Raw genomic sequence first — 22,857 nt, forward strand, 5'->3', positions numbered from 1 at the left:
TCGTAACTACCAAAAAGTCATTTACTTTTATTAAACTTGTAAGGCCACCCAACTCCGCACCAGCTCTGAACAAATAAACTAAAAACTGAAAACATATAAAATACCAATAAGAAACCCCAAACTTCTGGCCAAAAAACATCATTTTTAACCTAAACTTTCAGAGGACGCTCTGCTCACATAACCCAAGGTCTGAGAAAAGAGGCCACGCCCTAAGGTGGGGGCTAAGCACATTTGATGCTGTTCCATAGGGCAGGTACTGTAAGAGGGAAGGGCAGCTCGCACCAGACGGCACTGCTTGATTGACAGGACCAGGAGAGACCACTCTGCCAGATCTTATCAGTTGGGCAAAAACCACCTTTGCAGAGCTGGACCCTTGTGCAGGGCTTCACAGTTGACAGCCAGCACCTTGAATTGCACCCAGAAGCCTTCTGGTGACAAAGGGTGCAATGCGGCATGAAGTACAGAGTAAGGATAATGACCTGGACAGAAATATGCACAGAAAGTGTTATCTATGCAAAAGGAGCTGAAAGCATTTTTAAGTCCAAAGTAAGGAGCTAACATTTGGAAGCAGCCTCTGATTCACAGGATTATAAGGAGGAGGAGGAGGAACAGCACAATTAGACTTGCAAGATTCTGATATTAGAGCCGATCTCAATAACAGTAGTTGCACCCTTCCCGCAGAATTGATTCCCTGACCTGATCTACCTTTAGATGGGCAGCCATATAAATTGATTAAAAAAATAAAAGAGGAGCGTGCAACCCTGTTCAGAACTAAAGATGAAAACTTAACTAGCTCAATAATCCACCTTCAACTCTGGGGCAAGAGAAAGGGAGGCAGTGACTGAGCAGCAACCTGGTAAGGAAGGCCAAAGGGTGATGATCTGGATACGAGAACCAGAAATGGCAAAGCAGCCACAGCAGCCCTGCTTCCTACTCCACGCCTTTGCAACCCCCCTTCACCCCCACCAGAGCTGGCTGCTGCCTCTTGCTCCTTTCAGAATTAACCTCTGGACCGGAAAGGCAGAAAGCTGCTTTCTCCCGTTCCGGAGCCTGAACTGGGTTTCCCATGTGCAAGACAGAAACCCCAGCCCCCCCAGGTGTGAGATTAATCCTCTGCATTCAGGAAGATCTTTGGGCCCTAAGTGTTGCCAGCTCATGCCCTTTTTTTAAAAGGGGGGGGTCTCTTACACTGCACTGTTTTAATAAAGGGCAATGCCTTGTGTACACCAGCAGTTTTCAAACTTTTACAAGTTGTACCACAGGACAGCTGAAGAAAAATTCAAGGAACCCTCAAGCAAGAGGCAAAGCTCCAGCGATAGAAAACTGCCTTTGAGAAAACGTTTTTGTACCATCCTCTGCCTGCCAGAAACACACACACACTCCCTGGTTCTGCAGAAGTTTGAAGAGGCCGATCTGCGCTATTCAGCGGGAAGCTCAACAGGTAGCATCCCAATGCACGAAGCAGGTTCAGCCCAAGAGTCAGGGGTGGCTTTTTTCTGCCCCCCTCTCCCAGTCAGCAAAAGGCCGAGAAACCACTACAGGCGGGCTGCGGAAAAAAACTGGAGGCGAGCAGCCCAGGTGTTGCAAACCCAGCCGGAGGGTCTTCCTCACAACTGTGCCCAGCGCCTGCCTCCTCCTGCGGGCAACGACTTTTCCGAATTCCGCAGCTCTGCCAAGTTGCACCAGGGCGGAAGCCTGGCTCCGTCTACCCCGCGGTCCCAAAACCAGGAAGTGCGAGCCCACCCGGCTTCCTCCCCGACAGCGGAAGAGTCCTGCCCGGGCCAGTCTCCGAACTGAGAGGAGTGCCCGTCCAGGAAGGAGAAGCGCTTCCCCCGCACGGAGGGAGCGAAAGAGAAGGCAACGGCGGCGGCGGCGGCGGCTGCACGGGAAGAGGAGCGGGCGAGGCGACGAGGAAGGCGCGCAGGAACCCGGAACCCCCCGACCGGAGAGCCCCGCCTCGCGTCGCTACCTTGGCCCCCAGGAGCAACCCCGGTGGCTGCTGTAGCAGGAGCGGCCCCGACTTCGCCGGCGGGTCCATTCGGAGCGTGAGCTGGGCGCGGCGGCGGCGGCGGCGGCGGACGATGGCGAAGCGGAGCCACTCCGGATCCGTCGGAAGAGGGCGGGCTCCTCGAGGGCGCGTCACGCGCTCCGCCTCCCCTGGCCAGGGGCGGCCGCCGGAGGGGCCTGTGCGCGAGCTCGCGGGCCCCGGAACAAAGGCGCGGCTCCGAGCACGTGCAGAGCGCCCAGTGAGTCCCGCTGAAAGGAAGAAGCTTCGCCCGCGTTGCGGTTCCGGGCGCGCTCTTTCGGGAAGCAGGCGGCTGCCCTGCCCGCCGATCTGAACAATGGTAGCCCCGAGGCAAGAGGCTCTTGCGGGAGATCCCTTAGGCTCTGGCTTGGGCGACCGAAGCGCCTTGGCCCTGGCCTGGCAGGAGATGGAAGCTTCGGCTCTCCTGGTCTCTGACCCGGGGCTGGAGCAGCAGCCGCGGACCTTGGCCTGGGATCGGTGTCCTTCCAAGGGCTTCCGGAAGGCTCTTTTTATGCCCTCTGCGTTGACCTCTGAAGCCAAGCCACCGAGTGACAGGGCCGAAGCGCCACGAGGGCGGCCCCCAGACTCAAGGGTCTGAGGATGGCTCTTGTCCAAACGGTTCTGAGGAGGTCTTGTCATTGGCTGGTTATAATCCACCACTCTTTCAGACTCCTGGCAATTTACAACAAATAATCTGGCCCACAATCTTTATGAACAAGAAACATCCCCCACCCGATACCACAATAATCTCCACAGGAATAAGCCAACCAACACCAACCAGCAGCATGCCAAAACAAATGAACCGGAACTATCGCTACATCCTTACAGTTATAATATCCCAGCCGTAAAGAATGGCTACTCCCCAATGGGCCTTTACAAGGCTCCTCTTTGGTATGAGCCTGAACCCCTGCAGCAGAGAAATTTCCATTCCAGACATTGCCTCCTGGGGGGAAGGAGGGGGGCACCACCAGCTTCTTCTGAGGGCTGGAGAAGATACTTCTTGAAACTGGTTGCCCTGGGGTCACCTTGGACAGGTGGATTCACTGCAGTGCTGCAGCTGGGAATTGCAGATCATTGCAAGTGGAATCTGCCTTTGAAAACTGGACCTGGGCGCTTTGAAGAGAGGACTCGGTCATATGCACCTCCTGGCAGGAGTTCCTTTCTGGTCCCATGCCAGGGACTTGGGGCCCAGGACTGAAAGGAGCACTTGTTGAAAGGGGCCCTATAGGAATCAAATAAATACCTCTGAGGTCATCATAGGGGACCTCAGTCTGGATGCCCTCCTGCGGGGCATTCCCGTCCTCTAAAATCACACACACACACACACACAATGTCAATTTTATTCTGTTTAGGGCCAGGTCAATGTACTTTTGTTCTCCCAAGCCTTTAAAATAATGTTGATTTTTATCATGCTGCCAGTTTTTTTGTAAATTAGGGCTGTGGCTTTTCTTGTCCTACAGTTTAGTCTTCTGCACCCTTTGTCTGATTTTAAGCTCCCCTGGGGGCGGGGGGGGGGATGGTTCTAAAGGGCAAATTGCAAATGCTGAGGCGAATGAGAGGCTGCTCAGAAAGAGGGGACTTCCACTGCCCAACCAGATCAGCTCCATCTGACCCAGAAGGACTCGGGCTGGAGCCTGTAGAGAAAGCACTGGCATGGAATGCCCTGCACCCTTGGAAAGAAGCAATGAGCACATGCCAGTGACTGACTCCCCCCCCCCAGAGAGCAGGGTAGGATACCTAGTGTGGGGAGGGCATGCCTCTGTCCTGCTTGAGACCTTCCTAGGGTCTTGTACAGGTTAACGGACGGCTTCATCGAGCTTGTCCAGAGATATTAAGTCCAGTGCCTTTCTTAAAAAAAAAAAACAACCTTGCTTCAAGAGGGAGGAACAAGCAAGCCTTTTGGTCTTGCTGCTCTTCCATCTTTTTATGGATTCACTAGCAGAGAGACTAACCTGAGAGGATTTATGGTTTCCTGAGCCTGCTGGTAAAAGTCCTGCGCTATGCAAAGATTCACCAGCTCCAAGAGGCCTCTCTCAACCCAGAGCCTGGGGAAAAGAAGGTTTGGAAGTGGGCAAGTTGAGGGAGACCCAGGTCTCCAAAGGGCAGGTGCAGCAACTGAGAAGGCTGGGATCCCACTGAGTGATAATGCTTAGCCACCTTTATTGGGGTGCACAGCATCGGCACAGATCATGGGAGACGGGGGTCTCTTTACAGATTAACAGAGTTGGAAGGGACTTTATAGTTCATCTAGTCCAACCCCCCGCTCAAGCAGGAGATCCTACACCATTTTTGACAAATGGCAGTCCAATCTTTTCTTGAAGGTATCAGGTGATGAAGCTCCAACCCCTCTCAGATAGCTCGGTCCGAGCCTATGAAGCGTTTTGTGGTGAGCAGCTCAAATTGCACCCAGAAGCCAAGTCTCAACTAGTGCAGCTCCCATGGAAGACTGTGATTTGGGCATCACTGCTCATGCTCCAGATTCTGTCTGCACCAGCTGCAGCTTTCAAGGGCAGCTCCGCATACAGCACATGTTGTGGTCCGCCAGCAGCCTGCGGAGCTGGCAGCGGAGTCGGACAGTGAGGAGGCTGGGGAGGAACATGGGTCAGTCCTGGAGTCTGGGGAAGGCCTGGACGAAGGCTCTTCGTCAGAGGCAGAGATGAGGCCAGGGCCATCTGGAAGTGATGCGTGGACTCCGGAGCCTCCAGAGTCGGACAGCAGAGAGGCAGAGGAACAGGAGAAGCCTGTTCCTAGTGCCCGCATGTGCAGAGCTGCCAGAAGGTACGAACAGTTAAAACAAAAGGGACGACTCGGGAGTAAGGCCTGGAGATGATTGGCCCCTCCCATAAGGCTTAAAAGAGAGCAAAGGCACATGGGTACTTTGCAGGAAAGCAATATTGTTAATTCTGTTCCCAGGCTGCATCTCTGTTTGATTCTGGAATCCATGGGGCTTTGCCAAGTAGGTCTTTGGCAGAGTGTCAAGGGAGATAAAGGTTGATGATTATCCCAAAGGACTTTTCCCGAAGGACTTTTTGCAACTAATTGGGACTCAGTTGTGAATGAACGTAATTCACAGCTGTTGAAATAAAAGAGGTTTTTGAGGCTACTGGTGTGCTTTAATGACTCAGGAAGCCTAGGTCACAACAGCACATTGCAGCACTCCACATACAAAATAATCGAGGCATGAATGGAAGATCCCTGGCTGCACCTGTTTCAAGGCCTTCTTGCTCCTTGAGAGGAAGGAGGGAGTCCAGCCAGGCTGTCCGACCTGGAGGGGCAAGGATGGGAAGTGATCCCCCAGGCTGCACCTCCCAATTCAGGCCACACCTGGCAAGGGGCAGGATTTAGGCCACATCTCTTGGTCAGTCAAGATTGACCTGAACAGCTGACTAACCTCAGTGCCCTGTGATGTTAGATGACCTGTAGCTGACGAAGGGCCTCCTCAGGAGTTTCATGCTAAGTAGGAAGTGCAACAGTATCCAGCCCCAAGGCATCCCAAAAATCCATCTTTCCCCTCCCCCACCCCACCCCGAGTGAAACCAACCACAGAGAAAAGAGAACCATCAAAAAGCTGTGCCCCACTGCCACCTCTGCCCAGAAGGACGTTGTGGTCCACTGTTAAAAAGTCACAGCCAGGAGGGCAGCACCAGCTCAGTCCTGGCTCTACCAAAAGAAGTCAAGCATACCAATGTCATCTCCAAACATAATATTTCCCCTTTTTGATACCAACAGTTGGAAGGTTCCGATGGCTGCAGGTTCTATGGTCCTGCCAAAGAAGCCACCTGGCTGGTTGTTCCAGCAAAGAGTGGGCTCTGGCCCTCCCCCCCTCCCCGTTCCTTTTCCGCCTTTCTCCCGATTGGCAGAGATGGGGGGGGGGCCCGCAGGCGCTGGGTGGCCCTTCAGTGCCCTGGGAAGGAGGACAAGCCGGGCGCCCCCCTGGCTCACCTCTGCACAAAACCTTTCCCTGGGGCCCTCGGAAGCCTTCGGGGCGTTTCCGGGTTGGATGCAAGGGATGACTCTGAGAAGCTCCCAAGCGCAGAGTCCAGAGATGCCCTGCGGGTGGGGGGGAAGACAGAATAACGGCCCGCCCGTAGCTTGTCGTGCAGCTCTGGCGAAACGGGGACTCCGCAGCTGTTCCCCAGCCCTCCTGGCCCCCTTGGCCTAGCTCGGCGCCGGCTGCGGTCGGAAAGTCTCCTTGCTCCCAAACGCATCCCGCTCCGTCCCGCCCTGGGCTGGACCCGCCGCTCTCGGGACGCCCCCGGCCAGGCCCCATCAGGACGGGGCGGGGTGATGAAGAGGCCGGCCGGGGCGGCCCTTGTCTCGGCCTGCCAGCGGCGGACGGAGCGGCTGGACGGAGCAGGTCAGCCGAGGGAGATTCCTTGGGGCGCGGCGGGAGGGCAGGGCAGCTAGGGGAGTCGGGCCTCTGCCCGGGACGAACTGGGCGGTCTGGGGCGCGTGGGCCACTGGCGGCTCTTCTCGCTTCTCGGCTGCCAGGCAGCGCGGCGACAGAGGCCGGGCAGCTCCGCCTCGCTGCAGCTCGGCGGGGGTCGTGAGCGAGGCGGGAGCGGGCGGCCTCGGAAGTTTTCGGGCGCTGCTGCTTGGAAGGTGGAAGGCAGAGCGAAGCCGACGGTCCTTCCCGCCGAGCTTCGGCGTTGGGTTGAGGGGGGAGGGGGCTTCAAGGCTGCACGCTGGGCTCCGAAACTCCCCTGCCGGAATAAAGATAGCCCCGCTCGTGGTGGACCTCAGCGATAGACTGCCTCTGAGCGGGGAGGTTCCAATTCGGCAGCTCGGCTGCTCCTTCTTCCCTGCAGGCGCCCAGTTAGCCAGTTCGGTGAGGCGAGCTCGGTGGCTCCGGCCAAGGCCAGCTAGCTGAGCGAAGGCAGCTGGACTTTAAGAAAAGGGCGGTGGGGCGAAGTGCGGGAGGAGCCGTCTGTCACCCGAAGAGCCCCTTCTGCACACCCTCCAAACACCACCGCAAGGAGAGCAGGGAACGATCCGGGGGGCGGGCGGGCGACCCCCCTTTCCTGACCCCCCTTTCCTGCCCCATCTTATTTCGGGAGGGAGGGAGCTTTCCTGAGCCTGCTGAGTGCGAAAGCGCCCGATGTTGGGGAAAGTGCTCCAGCCCCTCCCCCCTTGAGGACGCGCTGGAAAGGCTGTGGCCTCTGGCCGGGGCTCCAGTCCTCCTCCGAAGGGCTCCTGGCTGGTCTCAAGGCAAAAACCCAGCTGGTGTTTGGTGAGGTTGGGGAAGCAAAAGGCCACGATGGCTCTCCCTTTGCGGAGCCCGTCCCCTCCTCCGGAAGAGCAAGTTGCTAGATTTGGTCCCATCCGGCTTGGGGGCCCTTTCAGTTGGTCTCTGATCTCCCTGGCAGGCTGGGCCTTTCTCTGACAGCCATGCGAGGGAAGGGATGGCTGCCATACTGTGTGGTGCTGTGCTTAATTTCCCCCTTGTCAAGAGGCAGGTTTTGTGTTAGGAAACAGGCTCTCTTTAAAGTGCCATCCAGCCACTGTCTGGAGGCATCTGCTGAGGGGGAACTTGGCATCATTTCTGCAAGGGCAACATACCCACTTCCTCACTAGACCCATCACCCTCTTAGTAGCCCTCCTGTTAATGTACCCGACTGTGTCCTTTTGAATGGGCAAAGGACTCCAGGCAGAGTAGAGGGAGCAACCACTTCCCACTATCTGGACTCCACATCTTTGGTAATGTGATGACCAAAACTGGATGCAATTATTCCAGGGGTGGACAGACTCTGCTCTGTCCCTGTAACCCACTGGCCCTTTTAGCAATTGCACCACATTTCTGGGTCAGGCTCATCTTGAGAGCACCAGATCCCCTTTGCCAAGTAAGGTTTCCCCAGTCCAACATTTGTGACTTTCATTTTTCATGCACATTTCTCCCTGCTAAATTCATTTCAGCTTAACCTTTGTAGATATTTTGGAATCTTCTACTAGCATAGAGATTAAGCTACCAAGTCAGTGGGCTCCTTTCTTCTGCACATATTTGAAGGTGGGGCTGACATTTGCTCGCCTGCTGGCACTTTGCCAGTTTTCCAGGATTCCTCACGGACCTTACAGAGAGGTTTTGTGATCACCTCTGCTAGTTCATAGGCCTCTAGGATGTAATTCGCTGGAACTGGCCAGGATTGGTTTAAATTCACCACATTCTCTCTTATCCTGACCTGGACCAGCCCAGGGGACTAGCCTGGACTCCAACAAGTTACCTTGGAGTTAAGAAGGGCTCCCTGCTTCCCGCCCCAGCACTTTCAGCGCCCCCTGCCTCCAGCGGGATTCCTTTTATTTATTTATTTATTTGTTTCAATTTCTATACCGCCCTTCTCCAAATAGGACTCAGGGCGGTGTACAGCCAAAGTAAAAAACAGGACATACAAAATTTAAAAACCGTTTAAAATAATTAAATATTTTGGCCGTAAATTAAAACAATCCAATTTAAAATCAGTTTAAAATTTAACTCAAGCCTTATTAATAAATTAATAAGGCTTGATTAATTAATAAAATTAATAAAAATAACTCAAAACTTATTCCTAGCCAAAGCCACCGACTCTAGCTGTTCTCATTTTGAGTTTCTCCCACAAGCCATTTTTTGGGGGGGGCCCTCCCCATATAGATGTCCTTATACTCACTTTCCTCCTTGGGGCATTTTTGCATCTGCTCCCTTTGTCACAGCGCAAGGAAAGTGCTGGTCTCTAGAACTTAATTGCCCAATCCACAACAGATGCTCCCCATCTAGGAAGGCCCTCCTGAGCATCTGGTTGATCTGGGGAGGGTTGCTTCTGCTTGGCCTTTGCCAGAGTTCATGATCCAAAGTTCCCTCTATTCTGCTTTGCCACTGCTACACAACCTCTCCTATCCTGTTTGAACATTTTAAAATGTGATGTGCACTTTCTGTCAGAATTTTTAAATAATCTCAAAAGTTTTTGAACTAATCTAGCCTTCTGTTTTCAGTTTCAATTTCCTTTTAACCGTGATATTCCTTCTGAGGACTGAGAGGGAGGCCTTCCTGAGCAAATTCTGGTGTGTTTCAGTTGGGTGGGAGTGTACACATTCAGAGTGGGAAGCCCCTCAGTCCAGCCCCCTGCCTAGGGCAGGACATCAACTGAAGCCCCTCACCGGTGACCCATTCCAAAAGGAGTGGATAGTTGGTGATAGAGCTGAGGCTGCCTTGGGGTTTTGGAAAACGGCCAAAGGAAGGTAGTGAGGCCACGTTTGGCTTCCATACATTTCAACTTCAAGCCTGCCGGGGATGGTTGCATGTTGTTAGAAACTCAGCTAGACAGAATTGGACCCCCAGGTTCACGAAAGACCACCACTACCACCCCACTGAAAGATTTTTCAGGTATTCAAATTGTGCCACATTTTGCAAATGTGCTGCAAAGTTTGCATACATTGTCACCTCCTGCTGACTCTCCCATAAGATGGCTCTTCCCCACTCAACTTGTAAATTGGATGAGGGGTTTCTGTGTTATGGTTTCACTGTTTTATGAATATTTTATTTATTGGCTTTATTGTTGTTGTGAGCTGCCCAGCGTTGCTTGACGGGAGCCATATAAATCCTTTAAATAAAAAAATAAATTGGCAGCACTGAGCATAGTCATAGAAGCAGCCTCCTCTAAATTGCAGCCCCACATTCAGCCATTTCCAAATGGGATTGGAATTGGAAGAGGGCACTCCGCCTCTTCCGACTTGGCAGCTCAGGGCTCCCCGACCCCCACCCCTCTGAGGACTCGGGGCAGTGCAAGTGGTACCCTTTGAAAGGTGGGCATGAACGAGGCTCCAGCATTCAGAACTCCACTTGATATGCCTGTCGCTCTTCGGACATGCTCTCTGGGCATTTCACAAATGGACCAATGGGAAGATCTCCCTCCCTCCCCGGTCCTAGATGTACATCCAGAGCAGTGGTGAAATCCAAATTTTTTTACTACTGGTTCTGTGGCGTGGCTTGGTGGGCGTGGCAGGGGAAGAATACTGCAAAATCCCCATTCCTTCCTGGTGGAAGGATATTGCAAAATCTCCATTCCCACCCCCCTCTGGGGCCAGCTAGAGGTGGCATCTGCCGGTTCTCTGAACTACTCAAAATTTCCGCTACCGGTTCTCCAAACTCCTCAAAATTTCTGCTACCGGTTCTCCAGAATCTGTCAGAACCTGCTGGATTTCACCCCTGGTCCAGAGCCTTTCTTAATAAGGGGGAGGAGGCAAAGGGTAAACCATGGACAAAGAGAATCAGACCCCCTCCCCCCAAGGGAAACACCAGGGCAGGCAGGGTCTGAAAGAGGAGAGGAGCACCTCCGCAGGGAATGCACCACTAGGCAGCCTTGCTGGAGCCAGGGTGCAATTCAGGCCAAGAAAGGAATAATAACAGGCAAAACTGCAACCCATATCAGTGATGGCTTCTGGGCCTTGTGCACTAAGCCCCCCCCCCATCCCTTTCCTCAATGGAGCCATGTCCAGAGGGTCCTGGGCGAGGGAGGAGAAGGTGGCAAGTCAGAGGGGGGCTCTGAAACCAGGGACCAACCAAGGGGACCAACCAAGGAAGGGCAGGGCAGGCAGCACATACAGGGCAAACTGTGCCCTGCTTCAAAGCCTCTTTTCAGGGCAACCCAGTCAGATGATTGGCTTCTGGACAGTGGATTACCAGCAGGGGGTCAGCCGTTTCCCTTCCCCCTGTCACTGGCCAGCTTCCCTGAGCAGCTCCTCAGGCTCCCCCATTTGTTCATGTCCCCCACCAGCAGAGGAACAGGGCTACAGGTGGGGAGGGGGCTGCAGTGGGACCCTACCCAACACAAACAAGGTACTTGTGCCATCCCAGAGCCAATACGGCATCAAGATTGACCACTCCATATCTAAACGCGATGCTGGACGGGGGGGGGCTTGCACCGCAGGAGGAGGGGATGGAGGGGCAGAGGAGGCAGCCATCTTGGGAACCCCCAGGGACCATCAGTGACATGTGGAGGATTTGCTGCTCCAGTGAGGCAACCACAGGCCTGTTCTGCTGTCCAGGGGCAACGCTATTTTCTGCAATCTCAGAGCCAGAAACAAGACGGACATGGCTGCTGCCCCTGGAAAAGCAACAGAAGTTAAAGGAAGCCCTAAAGGATCAGCTGGCCTTCCTTCCCAGCAGAGAAGTTCAAGTAAGAGGAGGAGACTTTTCAGGCTTTCCTGGCTCCCCATCTGACAATTTGTGCCAGAGGCAGGATTGAAATCAGACTCCCCTAGGACAGGCCTGGGGGACTTGAGGGGTGGGGCTGTTTGCCCCAGGTCAGTGCCAAAAACAGATACTCCCTGAGGCACTGAACGTGGTGCAGGATGACCTGAGGATACACCACTGAGGTAGGACTCCCCTCAGAAGGAAGGGAGGCTCGGTTCTCCAGATTCCAGAAGGAAGAGAGCAGTCCTGGCCAGAGAGCTCTGGTCACAACCAAAGCGGGGGGGGGAAGTAATTCCTAGGCTGCTACTGTGGCTGCCCTACAGCCTCTTGGCATTATAGAATGACCAAGCAGTTGTCTCAGACAGGGGTGGAGGGGGAGAGCCAGCTTATTAATGTGAAGTTTTCCAACAGGCAGTACTGGGAGAATGGCCAAATTGTTTCCAGAAAGACTCGGTCAATCAGACTGAAAGCTGCCTTGAGAACATCCCACCCACCCTGTTCCCCTTGGAGCAGGCCAGGAAACCTTGGCATCCTCCTCTCTTCTGGCCCGGCTGTTGAAGAACCAATCCTTGATCTGCTGAGGGACTGGGATTCAGCTGGACCAGTTGATGCTGTCCTGGCCTTCTTAGTGTCCCCAACCCATTGTTCTGTCTCCACTTTCCAGAAAAGAAATGCCAGCAGCTAGATAATCCTTTCTCACCTGGCATATCCATTGCTCGGTTGGTGGGGGAGGTCAAAAGAAGGGCCTTCAATGGAGAGAATTGCCCCTGGCTTGACCACTGAGGCTGCTCTGTTGGTCCACCATGAAAGACAGGGCTTTATTCTCACCTCACCAATGCCCCCTGCTTCTTGGGGAAGGGGCTGCCTTCCCTAATGGAAAAGGCTCCAAGGACGTTGCTTGAAATGCAGAAGGGTGAAACACCACCACCTCTGCCACCCCATGCTGTTGTGTGCCCAGCATAACCTCTGTGGCCAGGGAGGAGAAATGTCCCTCGTGCAACCTGGGGCTGCCTTTCTGTCCTGCAGAGCTGAGCTGAAGGAGGGAAGGAGGGAGGCAAGGTCAAAGAAGAGGAGGCAAGGGCAATGCCCAGGTCAGGAGGAGGAGGATGGGTCTGCCTGTGGTTTTTGCCAATCTGAAAGACTTCCTTTGGCATCCTCAAGACTGGGTGCCTTCCAAGGGCAGGGGGCTCTCAGCTCGAGCCCCCTGCCCCAAGAGCTCTGAGCACCTACAGGCTCTTGCTGCTGCTGTGTGGAGGGTGAGGCCAAAGACCTGGGCAGGCATCCTTGCTCTCAGCCAGCAGTGGGCACTAATCTCCCACCCCATGCAGGCCCTGACCCAAGGAAGATGCGTGTTGTTCAGCGGCCACTCCTTGGCTTCCTGTGTGGCCCCTGGCTGTGGGTGAGTCTGGCCCAGCCACCCAGCCGAGCCCCCACCAGGCAGAGCCCACCATCGCCCAACCTGCACTTCCGACTGGCTGGCTATCCCCGTAAGCACAACGAGGGGCGCATTGAGGTTTTCTACAACCAGGAATGGGGCACCATCTGTGATGACGACTTCACGCTGGCCAACGCCCACATCCTCTGCCGGCATTTGGGGTTTGTGGCTGCCACAGGCTGGACTCACAGTGCAAAATACGGCAAAGGAGTTGGTGAGCATCACTGGGGCAGGGATGCCCCCCCCCCCAAGGGCAAATTTGTCCGATCCTGGCCACTGGGGCTGGAGAAGGGGGGTCATCGTAAGATAGGAATGCACCACTTCCCCCAAACTCCAGGGATCAGCCCTGAAGCAAGCTGAAAGCCCTACCTGAGGTAACAAGCGTAACTAAGCATGTGCAAAGTGCCTCCGCTGAGCAACTGTGTTTCCAAAGGTCTGGCACACAGCTCCTGGTGCTTCTGAGTCCCAGATGACCTCCTGGGCGTCCCAGTCCTGAGTTTTCCGGTGGTCACTCCACAGGGCGCATCTGGCTGGACAACGTGAGCTGCGGTGGCCATGAGAAGAGCATAGCAGAGTGCCAGTCCCGGGGCTGGGGCAACAGCGACTGCTCCCACGAGGAGGATGCGGGTGTTGTCTGCAAGGATGAGCGCATTGCCGGCTTCACTGACTCCAATGTGATTGAGGTGAGCTTTCCAGAAGATGCAGCTGGGGAGTGATGCCATGGGTCAGAGCGAGAGGCGTAAAAACAACGTAAGGAGCATCAGGCCAATCCAGGGCGGCACTCAGTCAACGCAATGATGCTGCCTCTGTCATTGTGCCCCAAACAGTTTCAGGGCTATGGCCGTCCAGGGAAACCCATGAAGGCCTTTCAGAGGCCTGTGGGAGGAAGCCACGGCCAGGCTTAGAAGTCAGTCCCGTTCCCCATCCGCTGTTCCAAAAGCTCCTAATCCAGTACAGGATGGCCACGGTGGTCCTTCAGGCAATAAGGTCTCCAAAGGCTCGGGGCACAAAAGGACCATTATCAAACTGCGCCTGGGAGGTTAGGTGAGCCTCTCTTACTGAAGCTCTCAAGATATTTTGGAGGACCCTCTTCCTAGCAGGACTTTCTTCTTTGGGCTGCTGGCCCCGTCTCCAGGGGGCTGAGATAGGCCCTCTCTGGCCCGGACAGAGGCCCCGAAGTGGTCAGAATCACATGGAGGCACCCATCCCTTGCGCTTTCCTGGTTAGCATAGGTGAGGCTACTCAACATGCACATCAATATGAAGTTCCTTCATTTCTGGTTTATTGTGTTGAGTAAGCCCAGGAAAAGGCCCTCTGGCAGCATCAGCCGCTTTTTCCTTTTGCCAGGCAGATGAAGCATCTCCTGCATGTGGCTCCCTGCCTTCACAAGATGTTTGACGGTTGTTTGCAGGCAGCAATGGCCACTGAAGTTACGTGTAGCAAACTGACTTGCTCTGCACAGATGGTTCTCAGCCCAGGAACTGAGAAGTGGGCTTGTTTTAGGTGCTGCCCACCAACAGAAGAGCAGGTCTCTTGAAAAGTGGGCCTCTCTAAAAGGGCTTGTCAGCATTCTGATGCTGCCATAAAAAGAAGCCTGCTTTCTCGCTGTGGCCCTGCTGGGATTGAGATCCTGGAAATATGGAATGGAAGAGTTGAACGTGCTCAGAGCAAACCAGGGCTGTGTAGAAGACAATTGGGGCTGCATGTTTTTAAGATGCTGCTGGTTCTGTTAGGCTGCCCCCCCCCCGCTGCTTATGTTCAACTTGTCTCAGTGACACCCCCACAAGCCCCTCTCAGTGTAGTCTTCCCAAATCACAAACCCCCATTCAATATGTGTGCCTTATATTCCTCTCCCCCTGAAAAGACTTCTTCCTCTCAGCCTCCATTTCACACCTGCCCAGGTTAGATTGCAGTGTTGTTTTGCACTGGACATTCAACTGCATTTTCCAAATCGGGGGTACAAATGTTGAACAATACTGGCCCCAAAACAGACACCTGTAAGACCCCTCTATTAATTCATCTCTAAAATTAGTCATTAATCCTGACACTCTGAAATTAGTCAATCAGTTATAGGGCCAACTTTCTATAGCGCCATCCAAACAATATAAAATGTCCCATGGAATCTTGTCAAAAGCCTTGCTGACATCAAGGTAAATTATATCAATCGCATTCCTCCTTTCCACTACTTACTTTGTCGAAGAAAGAGATGGGATCAATTGCATCTGAGCTGCTAAGGTCTAGTGGAAGTGGCATTTCTTGCAAATGGCCTGCCCAATTATTTGTTTCAACACCTTTCCCGGTGTTAACATCAAACTTATTTTCTTTCCCTCTTTCAGGAATTGCTTTCTTGGGCACATTTTCTACAATCTTTCAGATCGTTATTCCACCCATCATCCATTTTTACTCTTCTCCTTACGTGATGCTACACACTTTGTGGCCCTTGTGATTCATTGCATTCTATTCCAGGCAGTCTCACCTCCTCTTTCCTTCTATCCAATCTTTTGGCAGAAGTTCCTTCTCCACTCCCTAAATATAGCAGCTCTTTAACAATTGGAAGAGGGGGGAAGAGAAAGTGGGGCCAGGGCCATGAAGCTAAGCACACAGAAGAAAGGCTTGTGCAGGAGGGGAAGCTCCCCTCCCAAGAGGACCTGGCAGAGGAGAGAGAGAGAAATTTGTCCAACCACTCTGGCCGGACAGACTGGCTGGGCCCTCAGGAGTGAATGTGCTAACCTGAGTGACATCTTCTCCCCCTCTCTAGGCAGAGCAGAACCAGGTGGAGGAGGTGCGCCTGCGCCCAGTGGTGTCTCAGGCCAAGCGTCCGCTGCCCGTCACAGAGGGCATCGTGGAAGTCCGCCACAAAAGTAGCTGGGCACAGATCTGCGACGAGAACTGGGGAAGTCAGGAAAGCCGTGTGATTTGTGGGATGCTGGGCTTCCCGGCCGAGAGGAAGGCCAACCGCAACTTCTACAAGTGAGCCCACAGGCTGCCTTGCTCGGCTTGGTTCAAGCAGGGCTGTGGGGAGCGTGGGAACCTTCAAAAGGCACCACGTCCCCCTTCCCTGTTTTCTGCAGGGGAGGCTGTCCCGGGGGTGACCTTCCCATACTGGTTACCTTGCATCACACAACAGAACAAGTTGTTCTGCCTTACTGGAGAACAATGGGAAGTCATGCCCTCACTATGTACCTGGGGGAAAGAGGGGCCTGCCATGCTATATACCCGGGGGAAAGAGGGGCCTGTCGAGAAAGGCAGCCATGGTCAGTGGCAAAAGCAAAGGAGGTCATTCAATCAGTATCACCTCCCCGCAGCTTAAAAAACTGATCATCTCCTGGAAGCCCAGACGGTGTTTCAGTGGGCCTGGCCTCCTGAAGGTCTTTTTTCCCTTTGGGCCCAGCTGAGCTTTGCCTAGGAATTGCCCAGAGGGCAGGGCAGGGCAGAACTGGAGACAGGAAGGGGCTGCCTGGGATAAGGGCAGGGCTCCCTCCCTAAAGGGGCTCTGTTGCCTTCCCTTCTCCAGGCAGATCAAACAAGAAACCCAAACCAATCGGGCAGCAGATTGCCCTGGCCATCCTCCTGGCCAGGGTGGCAGATCCAGCTGTGAAGGGGGCAACCTCATTCCACAGCATCCCTTGGTGTGTCCAACAGGCTTCTGGGCTTGTGGGCATAAGATCCATGGTTTGCCTGGCTGGTTCCACTCACTCCTGGCTGCAGGGGCCACCTCTCTGAGGGGTGGGCTCTTGGGGAGTTGCTGAGAACTCCCAAGGACAAGGGCAAGGCAAGGCCCGGACAGCTCTGCTCTGTTTGGGCAAGCACCAGGTCGACCCCTTAGCTCAGAGGCCTGAACTGGGAGTGGTCCTCCTGACGAGTGGGTGGAGCAGAGGGCTAGTGCTGGAGAATGGGGAGGGGCCAGGGATGCTATCCAGTCCTACCCACTACTCAGTCGAAGCCTTCCGTACTGTGGGCTCTTCAGTCCTTGCTTCAACATCCCCACAGAGGGCAGCCTGTCCCCCTCTCTGTTCCCTGGGAACAAACACCAAGAAGTCCCAGAATCAGAAGGCCCCTGAGTGGGAAGGTCGCCATTTCATCCGACCTTCTTGAGGTCACTTCGGGGGGGGGGCGGGGAAGGCAAAGCATAGGCCACTGTCTGGTGATGGTGAACTTGCCTGATTGTCCTTGATGTGACATCTTGAGGCGATGCTGGGGGACACACCAGCCGTCCCAGAGGGGCCCTGGGGTGTTTTTTGCTGCATCCAGGGGGGCATCCAGAGCCTCTCTGGGCTGAAATGCAGCCTGGGTGCTTCTGAAAAGCAACCTGTGTGAAGACACTTCCGGGCTGGGACACCCTTGTAGAGAGAGAGCCATGTTTGTGTACGATAGCCCACCTGGAGGTGTCTGGAAGCACCTTTTCTGACCAGCCAGTTTTATTCAAAGGCGGAAACTTTTGAGAGCTGCAATAAAAGCCCTTCATAGAGGCTTCTGCGGTCATTTGAAGAGGTGCCCCCAGCCTCGTCCCAAAGCCAGAACTTCTCTCCATGCAGAAGCAGCTGGGAGGCCCCGAGGCGGCCATCTGGCAGCTGCCTTAAACAGAGCACCAGTGTGCTCTGTCTCACTCAGGGAAGTTTGATCGCTGACTCATTGGTGAGGACAAGGGCCTTCATCCACCTTGGGGGAAAAGGGGCTCCTTTGCCAACCAGGAGGGCTGCGAGGAGAAGGCCCAGATCCAGATGACGATGCTCTTCCATCATCTGCCTCTCCCCGTGTAAGGCAAGGCAACTGGCCAAAGCATTAGTGTCTTTCCAGGAACTCCTGGCTGTCCAAAGAGCTGAGAAGCTGGAGACCCAGTGCACCTTCCGAAAACCAGCATATTTTGCCCCATTCTAGTGGCTGTCACTCAGATGGTTTGAACCGTGCATTGGTTCTCAAGCTCACCACCACCACCACCCCGGTTTGCCTACTGGAGCAGCACTTTGCAGCGGGGCCGAGTTGTTGGCTTTCTGTATGACAATCATGCAGTGTGCTGGGAAGTGGCAGCCAGACTTTTGGCTAGAGCCATGCAGGTTGCACAAGGTGTCCACTACCCTAATGGCAACCGCTGGCGATGACCTGTTGCAAAGGAGCCAAGACGAGCAGCTATTCGCCCTCCTTGGAGCTTTCAAAGCTTGTGAGCGGCCCCTCTGGAAGCAGCACCACAGCCTCACACACTAGAGCTGGCCATGGCATTTCCTGGGCATTGAGGGTGTTCCTGGGTTTCACTGATGCCACACCGCCCTGCTCCAGTCCAACAGGGCTGTTCTGCATGTGGCCAAGCCGTGATGCGATGGGCACTCATGAGAGAATGGCTGCCATTACTTGGGGTTTCAGCTTTCCTGGGGTTGCTGACCCTGACACCAAGGAAACCAGCAGGTGGTCTGTAGGGCACCAACGGGCAACTGGGCCTGAGCAGATGAGCACTTTCTGGGTGCCACCAGGGCTTTTCCCTGCTGTAGAAGGGACTGGCCTGCTGAGGCTCTCCATCCCCCATGGAATATTGGGGGGGGTGGGAGGCAGAAGCCCAAGTGGTCTGTCCGAAATTGCATGGCTCACACCACCCCTTGGTCTTCTCCTACAGGCTGTATTTGCAGCGCCAGCAGCATCAGTTCCACCTGCATTCTGTTGCTTGTGCCGGGAACGAGGTGCACCTTTCCACATGTTCCTTCGAGTTCTACAAGGGCAATGTCACAGGGACCTGCAAGGGCGGCATGCCGGCCGTGGTGAGTTGTGTGCCAGGCCTCCTCTTTGCTGCAGGAAATGCCCAGAAAAAGAGGCGAGGGCAGCAGCCGCAGCAACAGGTGAGCAAAGGATGGGGCCATTGGCATCCAGGATGCCTCCGGGGAAGGCGGGCTGGGCACAGAAGCCCCTGACACTGATCCTTCCTGTGCTCCTCCACAGCAGCAGGTCCGGCTGAAAGGGGGGGCCAAGATTGGCGAGGGCCGGGTGGAGGTGCTAAAGAATGGCGAGTGGGGCACCGTCTGTGACAACCGCTGGAACCTGCTGTCAGCCAGCGTGGTCTGCCGTGAGCTGGGTTTTGGCAGTGCCAAGGAAGCCCTGACAGGAGCACGCATGGGCCAAGGTGAGGGGGACACCAGCCAGATCATCTGGTGCCACCACAAGCGACTCTGGGCTTATTTGAGGCAGGCTTCTCCAGTGGGCTGGGAGGGTCACAGCAGCCTTTGCGGCACCCCTGCTAGCAGCTGGGATGCAGGGATGCAGCAGCCGAGTTTGGGGGGGGGGTCAGTGCGAGGAAGGCTGCTCTTGACTTTCCACTCTCTGGACAGGGATGGGCCAGATCCACCTGAGTGAGGTTCAGTGCCTGGGCCCCGAAAAGTCTCTCTGGAGCTGTCCACACAAGAACATCACCCAGCAGGACTGCAGGCACTCGGAGGATGCGGGCGTCCGCTGCAATGTGCCTTACATGGCCCATGAGACCACGGTTGGCTGGGCAGGGAAGCGGGGGTGGGGGCAGGGGGAGGGTGCAAGCAGCGCCTCTCTTCTGGCCAGTCAGCTGACCAAGGCCTTGGGGGCAGCCCCAGAGCAGGAGCCCCCCTCCTCACAGGGTGGGGCAAGGCTTCCATGGCTCCCAAGCCCCCCCCCCAGCAGTCTTCTTGTAGGTGCCTCACCTGAGCAGCCCACCTGACCCACTCAGCGGGGAGCAAAAGGACCATTGGCCCCCATCCTAAGCACCCTGCAGCTGTCTGCATGTGGCTGCACACAGCCAGCTCGAGGCTTGTCTTGGAAGGGGCCAACCGGCGCCTTTCTTGGCTAGTCCAAAGTGTGGCTGCCACTTGTCTGATCTCTCCCCATCGCACTCCAGGAACTCTTCCCACTCCCAGCTCTGTAATGCCTCCCCATTTTACATTTGGACCAGGGTCTCACTCTGGTGCCGCTGTGCCATCCTTGGCATCCAAAGCTTTTCCCATGCCTCTTCCGCTCTGGGAAGGAGGGCAGGGTCCAGCCTCAGGGAAGAGGTGAGATATGCCTGGGTGGTCCGTCCTTCCGCCCCCACCCAAAAGGAAGTCTCTGGCAGACTTTGGGAGGAAATTGCAAAGGGGGCAGGATAGGGGGCTTGGGGCCATCTTGGGAAATCCAGAAAAAGGAGAGGGCAAATCTGGCAGCAGGGGAGCCTCTCTATCGCTGATAGTTGGAGGGACTCCCCGGAGAAGCAGCCGGCCTCCCTCCCTGGCTCAGGCAGGCCTCCCTCACTTTCTCCACAGATCCGCCTAAGTGGGGGCCGGAGCCGTTTTGAGGGGCGGGTCGAAGTAGCCATGGCAGCCAGGGGCAACCGTGCCCGCCAGTGGGGGCTGATTTGCGGAGAAGGCTGGGGGACCCTCGAAGCAATGGTGGCCTGCCGTCAGCTGGGCCTGGGCTTTGCCAACCATGGCTTGCAAGTAGGTCACCGCTGCCAAGGTCAAGCTTGGCTGCTAGGAGGGAGGCTGGGCACCACCTCATGGGGAGTTCCCCATGCAGGCTGGTGCACCCTGGGGGAGGGATTCACCCATGGGCCTAAGCCATGCCACAAATGTGGGTCCCACACACCTGGCCTGAAGGGTGGGGGCAGGGCACATAACGGTTCCCATGTGAAATTAACCAAAGGCTGTCGGAGGCTGGAGAGCTAGCTGCCCAGGGTTATCCCAACAGGGTTATCTTGGTCCAGCAGATGCCAGGGGTTCAGGGCTGCTGAACCCTAGCTCTTATCGGCTGGAGGGGGTGGTGGCTGGGGGCGGGGTGTTCCCATTGGAGGGCCAGTCAAGCCGCACTTCCACCTCTGGCTGGGCTCACCGAGCGTCCCTCTCGCTTTCCTCCTGCATGGTCTCCAAGGAAACCTGGTACTGGGATGCCAGCAACGTGACCGAAATGGTGCTGAGTGGAGTGAGGTGTGCTGGGCATGAGATGACGCTGAGCCACTGCCAGCACGACAGCAGAGTTTCCTGCCGGAAGACAGGGACCCGCTTTGCTGCTGGCGTCATCTGCTCCGAAAGTAAGAGCGTTTGGGGTGCCTTCTTCCCAATTTGTGGCTTATGTGGCCTGGCCAGAGCCCAGCACCACAGGCCAGCCTCCCTCTCCTGTCAGGACAGGCAGGGGACTCCCCATGCAGTCTTCAGTCAAATCCCACCTGATTTGCTAGACAGACACCAGACCTCTTAGCTCCCCAGGCAGCACCCATCTCCTTCCATCTTCACAGCTGCCTCAGATTTGTTGCTCCATGCGGCACTGGTGCAAGAGACGGCGTACATCGAGGACCGCCCTCTGCACATGCTCTACTGCGCGGCAGAGGAGAACTGCCTGTCCAGCACTGCCCGTAGTGCCAACTGGCCTTATGGACACCGCCGGCTGCTGCGCTTCTCCTCCCAGATCCACAACAATGGCCGGGCCGACTTCCGCCCCAAGGCAGGACGTCACTCCTGGGTCTGGCACGAGTGCCACGGGTGAGGGTGAGGAGGGGCAGCAGCCTGGCGAATCCCCCCCCATTCCCCCTACCCAGAACAGGGGCTCTCATGCTCTGGGCTCTCCCATTTCAGGCACTACCACAGCATGGATGTCTTCACGCACTACGACCTCCTGACGCTTAACGGGACCAGGGTGGCTGAAGGACACAAAGCCAGCTTCTGCCTGGAGGACACAGAATGCGAAGAAGGTAGGCAGCCCTGCGTTGGCCGTGACCCAGCAGGGCCAGGTGTCCAGCTGCGCCCACCCTCAGATCTACACGCTAGGGTTAGGGTTCCTGCCTGCAAGGCCCAATCCAGCCTTCCTTCTCTCCCTCCCTCCCTCGGGCAGAGGTGGGCAAACGCTACGAATGTGCCAACTTTGGAGAGCAGGGCATCACAGTGGGCTGCTGGGACCTCTACAGGCATGATATTGACTGCCAGTGGATCGATATAACAGATGTCAAGGCAGGGAACTACATCCTGCAGGTGAGGCTCTGCGGGAAGAGGCAGGAGTGGCTTTTGGTGGTTTCAGTCAGCAATGTCGCGAATCTGGGCACCAGGTGTGGGAGGGCATAAATGCGGAGGCTGCCAGGCCTCAGCTGCAAAGCTGGACACGGGGTGGAGATTCACAAGGTCAGCAGAGCACAATGCAAAGTTGGGCCTTCTGTCCTGCAGCCCAGAGAGATGGCGGAAATGAGATGGGATGCCCAATAAAGCCAACCCTGCTGTGCAGCCACAGTGGCACCCCCGTCCTGTGGGCCTCACCTCCAGCTGTCCTCCCATCTCACCTTCTCCTCCCCAGGTGGTGATCAACCCCAGGTATGAAGTGGCAGAGAGCGATTTCACCAACAATGCCATGAAATGCAGCTGCAAGTATGACGGCCACCGTATCTGGGTGCATCGCTGCCACATAGGTATGGCAGGCCCAAGGGGGATGCAGACCTGGCAGTGGGCTCTTTGGGGCCTCTTGTGTCAAAGCAATTCATTCCTTTTCAAATGCCTTGCCACAGGTGATGCCCTGAGCAATGAGGCCAACGGGCCCTCCGAACAGTATCCAGGACAGAGCAACAACCAGGTTGTATAGGCGGCAGCTGCCTCCTTCTGGGCACAAGGCGGGCAGCTGTCACCAGTGACACAGCAGCGGGCAAGAGGGCTCCTGATCCCCCCAGCTGACAATTCAGTAGTTGCCTTGCCATGAGGCGGGACTGACTCCTGGGCAGCTGAAAGGCACTATCCGTCCCAACGGCTCAGCCAGGACAAGACTTCCACCCCACAACTTTCCCTCCCTGGCATTCTTCTCAGCCGACTGTCCTTCTCTGATCACAAGAGGTGCCGCAGGCATCCCAAACAGCTGCTCCTGCATCTAGCTGGGAAGGGGACGTCTCTGCTCAGCCGCCCAGCCAACTGCCTTTATCTGGGGCTTCAGCACTGCCTGCATTGGGACCAACCTGGGCCCTCCTATATAAAGTTAATTGTCTGTGTCCCCAGGTGTGTCCTGACTCAGTGTCTGGGAGAGGGAGGAGGCTGTTGCCGCCTTAGCGTTTCCTCCATCCTGCTTCAGGCCTGTGCCGCAGAATGCAGCCGCCCTGCGGGAAACAGGTGCTTCCCGGCCACCATGGGGCTCTCTGCAGGGTGATTATGGGGGAGAAAAGAAAGCGCTCTCTCGAGCGCCCTGTCTCACACACACACGCACCCCACTTCCACTGAATGACCCACAGGAACCTAAGATGAGACTTAGCACTGCAGGAGGCCTGCACACGGCCCCCCTCCACAAAAA

At 55.6% G+C, this 22,857-nt stretch overlaps 2 protein-coding genes across 8 annotated transcripts in view; one reads left to right on the plus strand and one right to left on the minus strand.

Moving 5' to 3' along the window:
- DOK1 (docking protein 1) overlaps positions 1–5,572 on the minus strand; it is a 19,606-nt gene extending 14,034 nt beyond the window's left edge. Inside the window, exon 1 of the mRNA XM_034426044.3 lies at positions 1,970–5,572. Within this exon, the coding sequence (XP_034281935.2) occupies positions 1,970–2,665 (696 nt within the window). The 5' untranslated portion in view covers positions 2,666–5,572. The remainder of the gene's footprint in view (positions 1–1,969) is intronic.
- A 340-nt stretch (positions 5,573–5,912) lies between these two features.
- On the plus strand, positions 5,913–22,563 carry LOXL3 (lysyl oxidase like 3). Of its 7 annotated transcripts, none has more exons than XM_034426040.3 (15): positions 5,925–6,383; positions 11,039–11,169; positions 12,515–12,835; positions 13,141–13,304; positions 15,380–15,591; positions 18,227–18,446; positions 18,547–18,727; positions 18,933–19,087; positions 19,869–20,042; positions 20,473–20,632; positions 20,837–21,080; positions 21,174–21,289; positions 21,430–21,566; positions 21,883–21,994; positions 22,091–22,563. In XM_034426040.3, the coding sequence occupies exons 2-15, from the start codon at positions 11,085–11,087 to the stop codon at positions 22,162–22,164; spliced, it is 2,355 nt and encodes a 784-aa protein (XP_034281931.1). In that variant the 5' UTR covers positions 5,925–6,383; positions 11,039–11,084; the 3' UTR covers positions 22,165–22,563. The 7 variants fall into 7 exon arrangements, with proteins under 7 accessions (XP_034281933.1, XP_087731509.1, XP_034281931.1 ...); XM_087875384.1 differs by having other exon boundaries at positions 6,298–6,383; positions 11,598–12,835; XM_034426041.3 differs by having other exon boundaries at positions 6,359–6,383; positions 18,550–18,727.
- The last annotated feature ends 294 nt before the right edge of the window (positions 22,564–22,857 follow it).

The sequence above is a fragment of the Pantherophis guttatus genome, chromosome 8 (genome assembly GCF_059756535.1).
Source record: "Pantherophis guttatus breed Tessera chromosome 8, ASM5975653v1, whole genome shotgun sequence".
NCBI classification, from domain to species: Eukaryota; Metazoa; Chordata; class Lepidosauria; order Squamata; family Colubridae; genus Pantherophis; species Pantherophis guttatus.